The sequence below is a fragment of the Parasteatoda tepidariorum genome, chromosome 4 (genome assembly GCF_043381705.1).
Source record: "Parasteatoda tepidariorum isolate YZ-2023 chromosome 4, CAS_Ptep_4.0, whole genome shotgun sequence".
Taxonomy (NCBI): domain Eukaryota; kingdom Metazoa; phylum Arthropoda; class Arachnida; order Araneae; family Theridiidae; genus Parasteatoda; species Parasteatoda tepidariorum.
The window spans coordinates 72,551,895-72,563,900 of record NC_092207.1 but is presented as its reverse complement, the minus strand read 5'-3'; the positions used below and the strand labels follow the sequence as shown (position 1 = coordinate 72,563,900).

General features: G+C 26.6%; 1 protein-coding gene across 1 annotated transcript in view; it reads right to left on the bottom strand.

Moving 5' to 3' along the window:
* The window catches only part of LOC107439649 (tyrosine-protein kinase Abl), a gene marked incomplete in the record, with an annotated part of 46,573 nt that overhangs the window by 3,110 nt on the left and 31,457 nt on the right, over positions 1–12,006 (bottom strand). Inside the window, 8 exon segments of the mRNA XM_071180036.1 lie at positions 745–849; positions 1,438–1,527; positions 1,665–1,817; positions 3,945–4,129; positions 5,424–5,601; positions 7,348–7,432; positions 8,627–8,899; positions 9,729–10,027. Of these exon segments, the coding sequence (XP_071036137.1) occupies positions 745–849; positions 1,438–1,527; positions 1,665–1,817; positions 3,945–4,129; positions 5,424–5,601; positions 7,348–7,432; positions 8,627–8,899; positions 9,729–10,027 (1,368 nt within the window).

Here is a 12,006-nt window from a genome sequence, read left to right as displayed (position 1 = left end):
TAGGACGTAGTTTGAATTTTCTGTTTTTCGTCGAAAATCGTAAACAAATATAATTATTTGACTTCAACGACTGAATTTTTAAAAAAAAAAAAAAAAAACGGGATATTTATAAATAAATAAAAAAAACGAAACTTTTAGAGAATCTGAGTTTTTGATAAAACGGCTGAAGTTCGAGAGACAAAAGCGAAAAAAATCTCTTCCCTGTATAAAGGTCAACCAGTTTTATCCCAAGGAAATGATTTTTAGAGAAACTTCAGATGGAGGAATGAGGACTTCAATAATTTTGATCCGCGGAAAATTAAATTCCTCATAAAATATTTTAACTTGTGCAAATAACAATTTCAGCAGAAATTAGCGGAAAAATCTGAGAAAAAGTGGAAATCCGCGGAAGAATCTCATCCCTGTGTATTGTAAATAATGTATGCTCCAGAAAAAGACTTTCAATGCCCGAAGAGAGTGCCACAATGTTATTTAAATCATTTATAAACTAATAATTTTTTCAGTTCATTTCAACAATAGCAGTAGTAGAGAAGTGAGGTGAAAATAAAAGTTAAAAAAGAAAAAACAGCATCAGGATTTGATAAAGTGACTAGATTCAAATTCATTTTCCTTGCAGAAAATTCAAGAGATACATTTATAAACAATCAAGCAGTCGATCATAAATGAAACTAAAAAGTTAATATCCCTCAAAAAGATTTATCAGAAAATGTAATTCTCATATAAAGAAATATCTAAAAAGTTTACCTTGTTCAACTTCTTCAGATGCTAGAGCTTGAATATTACCACTACTTCCATCATGCTTCTTAAAATTTGAAGGTGGGGCTTGTTGTTCTAACTGTTTTTCAACCTCTGAAAAAAAATTGAAAGCATTTTTTTTAATTATTCCCTTAATTCAATTAACTTTATACAAGATGTCCTCTTAATTTCAGAACTAAACTTCTCCCGGCTAAACTGACATAATTCCAGACCATATTTGTGCTATAAACAATATTTCATCAAATATATTTTTTATTCAATCTCTGATAATGAACTATCTCTTAATAGAAATGTATTAAAAGGACTGAAATTTCTTTTGGCGAATGTTACACTTCCATACAAATTATGGATAGAAGAAAATTTGTGCAACATTCATAAAAATTTTATAGTTTTCACTATCTTACTTGTGATTAAGTACGTTAAAAGCAAGTTAAAAACAATGATTGTGTTGTAAATAGTATATTAGAACTGAAAATATGGTTATAAGTATATCAATTTTTCAAGTTTTAGTTAAAAATGTACCATTCCTTGACAATATCCTAACTTCTTTCCTAAAATTAAATTCCTTGAAAATTCCAGGTTCTCACAGGTTTCCCTGATCTCTTAGGAACCCTCAATTTAAAAGTAAAATTATGAATCCATTTAAAATAGAAAAAGTAACAAGGGATCAAAAAGCAGTACCTTCAGTTATACTTGAGTTCTGGAACATTGTTTCTAGTGTAAGGTGAATTTCTTTGAATGTGGGCCTTTCTGATGGTTCCCAATGCCAGCCTAAAAAAAAAAAAACATTTTTGATTGTTTGTACAATTACAAATCCTGTTACATCATTTTAATAATTAATATAAAAATTTTATTTAACAATAAGTAATTCTTTCTTAAAATTATTAAAAATATCCAACATAACTTACATTGTCGCATCAGCTCGTAAACCCTTGGAGGACATCCAGGAGGACATTCCATCCTATAACCGGATTCTAACATGTGGTATACATCTGTTAAGTCCACACCGGGATATGGAGACATTCCATAAGTGGCAATTTCCCACAGGAGAATGCCAAATGCTGTAAATAAATAAAACCATAGTGAAAAAGTTAGTTTATTATTGCGTTTAGTTTATTTTTGCTGAACTCTTTTGGGAGCAATATTGAACTCGTTTAAGAAAGATAAATCAAGCAATTTAATTTTAATTATTAAACATATGCCTAATTTTTTTTATTTTTAAATCTGCTTAAAACTGCAAAATGGCCATTTTCTATAAAAATACCATAGAACTTGCAGGGCTAGGCGAAGACAATAATTACGTATAGCACATTTGCATGTGCAATTATTTATTTTAATTAAAATTTATTTATTTTAATTAATGTATGTGCAATTATTTATTTTAATTATATATTTTAATTAAATAGAAATTTCAGATTTGATTCACTTTAACTAAACTTGGCGGTAACAACTTAGATGCAGACCCAATCACCTATTAGATATGTTATACTACTTTAACTGTATTTTCATGTCACAAAAAGAGAGTATCAGAAAAATAGGACAATGAGTAAACATTGAAACTTAACAAGGTTGATGATGAATTTCTTTTTAAAGAAATTTTTTTTTTCTTCCTAGAATCACAATTTCAGAGTCATGATTCTAAAAATCAAATGAAAATAATAACTGTACCTTTTTTTGAAAATTCTTGAAAAAATTGAGGAAAAACATGTGTTATAATATAGAATGAAAAGCATTGGTTTAAACCAAGATTGACAAAATTTTAGCATGCGTCTGTTTTTAGCGCCCTTAACTATGGTTGAAAACATAAAGTTAAAAACCTGTAAAATTGCATTTATGTATTGCTATAAATAATATAATTCATATTTTAAATGACACATTGCAGGTAGTACTTGAACTCAAATATTGAATACTTTTCTAACATAATTTAATACTAGCTAAACATATAATAAAATTTTATTACACATTATATTTTAAATATAGATCACTATGTATACCTAAAAATTTATATCTGCAGATAGTAGCCTGTGGCCAGTAGACTCTAGTAACTTAGTAGTCACTTTTCCTCAAGCCTAATGGATAGGTGACCGATATCGATAGGTCATTTAATGGCTACTTTTTACAAAATTTCTTTTTGTTTGGATAAAATTATATTAAAAAAAAAATTCATATTTGGAATAATTTATGGCTATAAAACGTTAATGAGACAATAAAAATAATATAAATATGTGACAAAATTTAGTTAAACATACTGACTTTAAAGAATATTATTTAAAAATAAATATTTGGGGTGGCAAAACACATTTAACGTATATGTTACAATTTTGAAATAGATGAATTGTTAAAGAACTCTCCTTTCATATGAATCTTTTTATTACAAGTTGATTGATTCTGAAGGATCGAAATTTTGAATGGAAACAAACATTTTAATGAAAATTCTGTTTTCGAGTTTTTCAGCATTGATGTACATTAATCTTTAAATGGTTTAATTCGCCACTTTTTTTGTTGACTTGCCACGTGGCGAGAGCTTATTTTCAGGTCTACCACTATATGCTAATAAAAAATTAGAAAAAAAAATATTGGATCTATAACGGTCAAGTTGTTTTAAACATTGCTATATTGTTGTTGAAAACAAACTTTTAGTAGATAAAGAACTCAGTCATTCATTAAATAAAAAGTCAAGGTATCACCCATCATTTCTTTAAGTCAAGGTATTACTAATTTTTAAATTTAAATTCTTAGAAATGCTATTTCCTCAGAAGTTAAGGTCTTGAAAGATCTAAGACAATCTTGACAGATCACGTGATCTAACATGCATTAAAATTATTAACATATTAAACTGAAACAATACGTCATAAATTTTTCAGCAATATTTTAAGATATCAACAAGTTAGCACACAAGTTTTCAGGATATTTGTATAAAAAAAAAGAAACATAAAAATTATTGTAAAAAGTCATCACATGTTTAAGAATGTTAAAACAAGAAAGAGAGCTTTATTATATTCAAAAAATAATAACATAATTTTGCCACAAAAATATATATAAAAACAGTATTACGTTATCACTATTAAAATGCATTTAAAAATGCTATTTTTTTGCTCCATATTAAAATAAGAATTTATACTAATTGGAAAATTTAAATTATAGAGTAATCTTAATAAGCATAAAAAAAACTATTAGGAATATCATACCCCACACGTCAGACTTCGTAGAAAATTTATTATAAGCTAAACCTTCAGGAGCGGTCCATTTAATAGGAAATTTTGCACCAGCATGTGCAGTGTATGTGTCATCACGCATTAATCTTGCTAAACCAAAGTCAGCAACTTTCACTAAGTGATTTTCTCCAACCAAGCAGTTTCTGGCAGCCAAGTCCCTAGAAAAGACAATAAAGGGAATATTATTTTTTGTAATTAGTATTTTTTGAAGTACTTTGGGATTATCCTGTCGACCTATCAATGCTCGTGAAATGCGCAAATCCTATGGCGCCATCATAATGAAAAGCAATTTCCAAAATAAACATTCTAAACAAATTAAATTTATCAAATAATGATAAAATAATAATAACAAAAAAAATGCAAGTGTAAAAATATATAATAAAAAAGTGTAATAAAAAGAATCAAAACAAAGTAAAAACCTCTATTTTTTTTTAATTTTAATAATTACACATTGAATTATTCTTGAATCCAATCATATACATTATTATAAATCATTTTGACGGCCAAAAATCCTTGATAGCTTTTAAAGTACTGAGGTATTTCTTGTTTCGTCGAACTCCATTATCATAAACACGATAAAATTTGCGGTTATTGCCACAGAAGCTATCGTTTGTCGATAATATCGGGTTTGGCGAAAATGGTTGACGAGATAATCCAAAGTACCTTTTTTGATTATTGTTCAAGATTAAAGATATAAAACTAGAAGTGTTTCATTATTATAGAACAAAGTAATTATATATAACTTATTACACATTTTATGATATATTTATATTATACATTTAACGATATTATTATATTTAGTTTTATAATTATTTAAAGATGCAGCAATTAAGTTTTATTTACATTTACTAATCATTGTAAATTTAATGTTAAACTGTAAACTGTCAATGTATGCAATTAAAAAAATGAATCAATATTTAAAAATATTAAGCAATATTAAGAATTACACTGCTAAATTATCGATTTGGAAAGTTTTTATAATAATTCAAAATTTAAGAACAGTTTAAAAACAAATTTTGGGATGAAGTTACAACAGCAACAGAGAAAAATGATTAAGTATACATTAAGATTAAGTATACAAACAAAATAAAAACTAAATCTATTTGTGTAAATAAACAAGCTGCAATAGAAAGTTTTGAGATCATTGAATTGAAATAATTTTTTTATTTTGACGTAACAATCAATTTATAGTCAAGATATAAAAATGAATGAAGAGCAATTGTGTGAGTTGGTGAGCTTCTTACTGTTAACATAAAAAGATATAATTAGAACAAGAAAAAAAAACTAAGTACAAAGTGTTTAAAAAAATATCCAGAATTGGTTTTAGTTATTAAAATAAACATAAGAGGTTTAGATGATTAAGTTTCTATTGTGACTATTTTTAACATGGTACTATTACAAATTCAACTAATAAAAATACTATACAGATGCTATATAATTGAAATATATTACCTGTGAATGAAGCTGTGTGATTCTAAATAAGACATAGCAGATGCAATTTGAGTGGCCATATACATGAGGACTACTGCATTTATTTCGTCTCTATTGGCATTTCTTAAGTAATCTAATAAATTACCACAAGGCATGAATTCTGTTATTATGTAAAATGGAGGCTCTCGTGTACAAACACCTAAAGAAAAAAGAAATATTAATTGTAAAGATTATGGAATATTTTTTACATCTTTTGATAGCTTTATAATTAAATTAAATATATATAAAGATATTATACATGATTAAATGTGCATTAACCCGTCTGATCATCCCACGATATCCACAGGCAACTCAAATGTTGCAAAATCTGCTCATCCCACGATTTTTGCTGGAATGTGTTTCTGTTCCTTGATTGAGGAGCACATTTTGCCTTTTCCCCATAACCTCGTCTTTTCACCGTATTATACTACATAACAGAATTAGCATAACCATGTAACTGAAACATTTTTGTGGTAAAAAATAAAGAGCTACAAATAGATTTTTGTTTTCAATTTAGTCACGACAGTGAATTAATGAGTTTTACATTAGTATAGAAATAAAAAGTTAAATGTTACATTGATTGTTAAGAAAAGAATAAAATATTTATATTAGCTTTTAATAAAATGTAATAAAAATGAAATAATTGGATTAAGAATTATTAAAAAAAAATAATAAATTTAAGAAATTTCAAAGTTAGGAAATATGTAATGCCTATTGTAGCATCACAATTGTGCTTTACACTTTTTTCTTGAACTTCTATGAAATTTCAAGATACTATATTAACTTTAATATTATTGTGCCGACGAAAAAATGGTGTTCACTTTACAGTAAAAATAAATACATCTTAATTAAATAATACTTGAATCTCAAATTTTGACAGCTTTCAGAAGTTGGTACAACTCAGTCTTATACATTTGTATTAGGTTGATAATAATGTATTATCGATTTATGTTGATATAAAATTATCATTATTTTAGAAAGTCCTATAAAATATCTAAAAATAGAAAGTATTATAAATTATCTAAAAATAATAATAGAGCTTAAGATATCTCAAAAGTATGTTACTTAAAGTTTATTTAATGCTTTATAGAAATTTAAATTAACAAAAATATTTTTTTTTCTTCTTAATATCACCTCAAAATTTAATCTAGGAATTAAAAAATAATAATAATTCAATTATGCTTGATAATATTTAGTAGACGAAAAAGTCACAATTAGCCAGGGTTGTTACAAGGTTTTTAAGAGAAGTTTTTCTGAAAATTTTAAATAATAACAGTTTTAAAAAGAACTTTAGGCAGAAAGCTATTTTTTACATCATGCATTTTATAATTAATTTATAACAGAAAGCAAAATAAATGTTAATTCCAAAAAAAATAATAATAATTGTAATAAAACAAAAGAATTAGGCAGAATCAAACTAAGAGTCAATAACAAAAAAAGCAATTTATAGAGATACAAAAATATTTTTAAGAAATTACTATTAAAAAGGCCTTCTTTTGAATTAAAATGGTCAAAATTGATTACAATACTTTTTTAATTGATTTATTACACTTGAAGCATTATAAATAATCATGTAATTTAAAAGCTATGAAACCAAAAATATTCATTTTTTAAAAGGAGCATTTTTGTTTCCAGATTGTATAGTTTCTGTTTTGGTTTGCATCCCTAACTATTACAAATATTCATGAAAAAGAAAAAAAATAATGCATAATAAAATATTCTCTTAAAAAGGAATTCAAATAATTTGCTTGATTTAATCCCTTTACAATTTTTTTACAATATTCATATTGTAGCATTTAAAAATAAAAAAAATATTCACTTTTACAAACAGACAATTAAATGCAGAAACTTGAGCATAGATAAAAAATAAATCAAACTTTATTATTGAACTGAATAATATACATACCTAGTAGTTGCACTAAATTCGGATGTTTCATTTCTTTCATGATAGCTGCTTCTTCTAAGAAATCTTTTAGGGCCATTGTGTCTTCCTATAAAAAAATTTAAAAAAAGAAATGTCAATGATTAATTCAGTTTTAAGACTATAAAGTTGAAAAATAAGCAGAATGCATCAAAGATCTTATTACAATCTAGACATTGCCTTTTATCCACCACTCACCAATTCACATTTGATGAAAAATTGTTATCTTAAGGTTATTTTATTTGAAAATTCCAAAACTAATTAAAAGTTTTGAACATTTTGGTACTTTTTAGTAATATTGTGGAAGAAATAGTTTTTAATATAAATTTCGTCAGCATCTTTTCCACCACTTGAGAACTTATTTATAAATCACATTTTCGGCCTCATAACACATCAATGAGTTTGAGCAAATCAGTTGATCTAGTTTTTTTTGGTGTGTTTAATTTAGTTGAAATTAATACACTATTCCCCATGAACATTGCACAAATTACATGATTGAAATAATGCTTTTATAACATTATCACTAACTAAAAATATATCTTAAAAAAACTGTGAATAAAAAATAAACTCATTTATAGCAAAGAGATATTAATTAAAATGAGTAAATAACAGAGACAACAAATTAAAAATAAAATTTTGTCATGAATCAAATTTATTTCATGCTAAGAAATACTCAAAAATGGCTGATATAACCAATGCAAATAAAGAGTACTAATAAAATGGATTTAATTAAATAAATGAATTTATTTAATGAAATGGATTTATTTAATTAAATAATGATATATAATAAAATTATATATCATTAATTAATTTGTCTAACATTCAGAAATGTTACACAAATAGAAAAAAAATATTGAAAAAACAAAGTTACATGAAATTGATAGATTATTTTAACAAACATGCCACAATAGTTATGGGGAAAAAAATAGAACTTTACATTTATAAAAATTTTTATGTTACGGGTCATATTTCAGAAGATTTCAAGAAAATTCTACATATAAATTGATCTCCATTTTCACTGAAATTAAGAGAAACGAAAAATAGATTCGTACATCAGAAAATCATAAATTTTTCAAATTGTCATTTTCGAGACATTTGGTAGACATGGCAGTTTATTCAAATAAATTTACTGAACTAATTGCAAATCTCAGTAAAAATTTTCCTGGGTAGATACAGTTGTTAACAAAGAATCAAAGTTTGATACAAAGTGATCTAACAAAAAACTTCTAACAGATTTAAAGATGAGAACAATAAGTAAGTTTACCTTTAGCGTTTTAACAGCAACAGTAACATTGTATCGTTTCCAAATTGCTTCATAGACATCTCCATACTGTCCTCCACCCAATTTGTGTTTCATTACAATATCAGTTCGATCGATTTCCCATTCATCAGGCTCAGGACTCAATGCAAACACTGTAGGTTTGTTTCTTTTAGGTGCAGGGTAAAGCAACAAAGTTATTAAACCATCTGCATGCATAGAGTGGTGATGGACGAGCTCTGCTAAAGTGTTAAATCTGCATTCGGATGTCACAAAAACCTGTAAATCATAAGACCAACTATGAGGACCCACTAATTTTAAAAAATTAGTTAATCAATGAAATTAACAACATTTTAGCAATGAATATAGCAACCAATTAATATTGTATGTTGTTGAAAGAGTATTACACATAAAGAACCTGTAACACATACAACGATTACATATCAATTTTGTAAAATTTAGTTTTTTAAATAACAAAAATATAGGAAAAGATACAAATATGAATTAAAATATGTTTTCGAAACATCATTATATGGATTTAAATAATATAACAATGGTATAATAAAAAAAAAAAAAACAATTTTAAAAGCTTCTTAAGCTTTAACTTTAAGAAAAGAAGTATATAGTTTTAAAAGTATGATAAAAAAATAACATTTGGAAGATTAAAAAAAGAAAAAATATATAGAAAATTAAAAAAAAGAAGAAAAAAAAAAGAAAGAAAAATAAAGGCTAGAGTAAAATTAGCAATCATATAAGCATGAATGATTTACTTCATATTTAACTATTTAACAAAGTCAAATAAAAGGAATAAATAAAAAAATTGGTTAATCATTTAATTAATATATTTACATTCAACAAATATTTTAGTAAAAATGCTTTTTCTCCCTCGCAATTTTGCATAATTTTAGATTGTGAAAATTTTGTATTATGCTCTTAAATTTTAAGAAGTATAAGTACATTTCAACCTTTTCAAATAATTGGATATTTTCCGACAGAAATTTTTATGAACTTTTCAGATGACTTTTTTTATAACAATTAATTTATTAAGAATTATTTTTTACTAACTATTTTACTAACAAAACTATTTTTTAAGAATGTTGAGCATTACCTTACTGTCTGTATCTTCACTTATCCGATAATGGTAGACTCTCCCTTCATAACGCAAAGAAATAGACCTCTGACCAGGGCTGCTTTCACTTTCTCTAACAAGAAAGCTGCCATTAATGCCACTACTCAATAGGTACTCAGCTGCATTACGAGAGATGGGCCCATGATACCAAGAATGCTTTTCTAAGCTGTTCACGGGAGTGATGTAATTGCTTGGCACCCAGCCCACCTGACAAGTTCTCGATTGAGCTTCACACCATTCACCAGTTCGGTTGTAGGAAAGGACCCTCACTTGTTCACCTGAAACATGCAGTTAGATTAAATATTGCACAAATTTTAAAATTAAAAGCCAGAACATTTTTAGCGTGTACGAAAAACACTAATCAAATAAAACAGAAGTTGAAGATAAGAATAATATACCCAAAATATCAAAAACCAAACTTTTGAGCTGAAAAAGATTTATAAGGTAATTATTTTCAATTTCAGAAAAAAAATTTGTTTTCTTTATTTTAAAATTTAAAATGATTTAACCCCTTAACAATCGGTTAATTTCCATGAAAGCGATTTTTTTTATTTTTATCCCTGATTAGTGCTGACACCTAGTTTAAAATAAACTATCTACAATTACCTTAAAATATCTTGGTACTGCCACCTGGTGTGTAAAATGAGAAATAAAATGTTTTCCGGGCGAAAGAAATGAATTAGTTTTATCCTCATTGGAGCGTTACTACTGAACACTCCAGCCCGGATATATCACGGGAGCGAGAAACAGAGGGCTAAATCTCACCCCGTCATTTTCACGGGAGCGAGAAGGAAGGGGTTAGATAAAGCCTATGTGAATTTGAAACAATACATTTTAAACATAGTTGATAAGAAATTACCTAAAACCACAAAATTTTATGATATATGTATGTATATATATTTAGAATTTCTATATATTTTTGATTACAAGAAAAGAATGAATTTTTTACATATGATAAATCACAAGTTCAGAGTTTAAAAAACTGCTCCCAATTCATCCACAAAAATATTATTTTAAAAACTTTATTTTGTATTCTGATACTTTATACTTTCTGAGAATTTTTCTTTAATGTCACAAAACATATAATTATTTTAATTAGACATAAGGATTTAAAATTGCAAAGACATGTCTTTTTATTAGAGTTTTTCCGATTGTTGTAGACTATTTGTCTTCTCTAAGATTTAGTGATTTTTTTTGGTTGTGTAATTGTTCTTTCTTCTAACAAAACATAGAAAAGAAAATAAAGGCAACTCTTCTAAGAAGGAGAGAACAATAAGATTCATAAGAAATAGGCAGCAGTGTACATGAATGGATAAACAATTTATGTATGTAAAATCTACACAAAAAAAAGAACCTTTTTAAAGTTATTTTTAGTATTATTTAGTATTTTTAGTTATTTTTTTATTATTAGTTTCGAAAACTTTTTCATGAGCCAAACAGTATTACTAAAGCCCAGAATTTTGATGCCATTTGTATTTTAATACCTGACCTTTTACAGATGGAATGGATTATTAAAGATAAAAAACAGTTTGCTAGATATAAAGAATTTGACGATTTATATTAATAAAAAATTTAAAAATTAGTATATTAATTACTTATTCATAAGATTCAATCATAAATGGAATTTGTTTCATAAACTAAACACAAGCCCTTGGCAGTCATAGGCATTCATGCGACACAAAATTTTAAAATAAAGAAATGCTACACTTTTTTCCTTTTTTTTTTTTGAAAATAAAAAAAAGTTTATAATTTCCTTTTTTAATATTTAAAAAATTACTCTAACTCTTGTTTGAGCTCTTTTAAACCATGGGAAAATTTCAAATTATTCATTATTTCTATCGGCTTAAATTCTTAAGGAAAATATTGCCAAATCTTCGATTTTAAACAAAAGCTAAATAATCATTATGATATTTAAAAATATTTGTCCATTTTAAAGTCAATTAAAGCTCAGCTTCAAGTTTAAGGCGCTCAAAATGTTCTTCTTTCCTAGAGAAAAACTTTAATAAACACGGTAGCTGCATATTTTCTTGGTGTTTGATCTCCAGCATTTTCAAACTTTTAGTGCCATGGTGGCTCGGGGGGGGGGGGGNGGGGGGGGGGGGGGGGTAAAGTGGTCACCTCCTGATGAGGTGGCCTGGGTTCAAATCCCAGCAATGATTGGTCGATACGAATTTCGCACCTGACTCGCACAGACCACAGTGATGTAAAATATCCTCAGTGGTAGACCGATCATGGGTTAAAGTCCCCTTGCCCTATG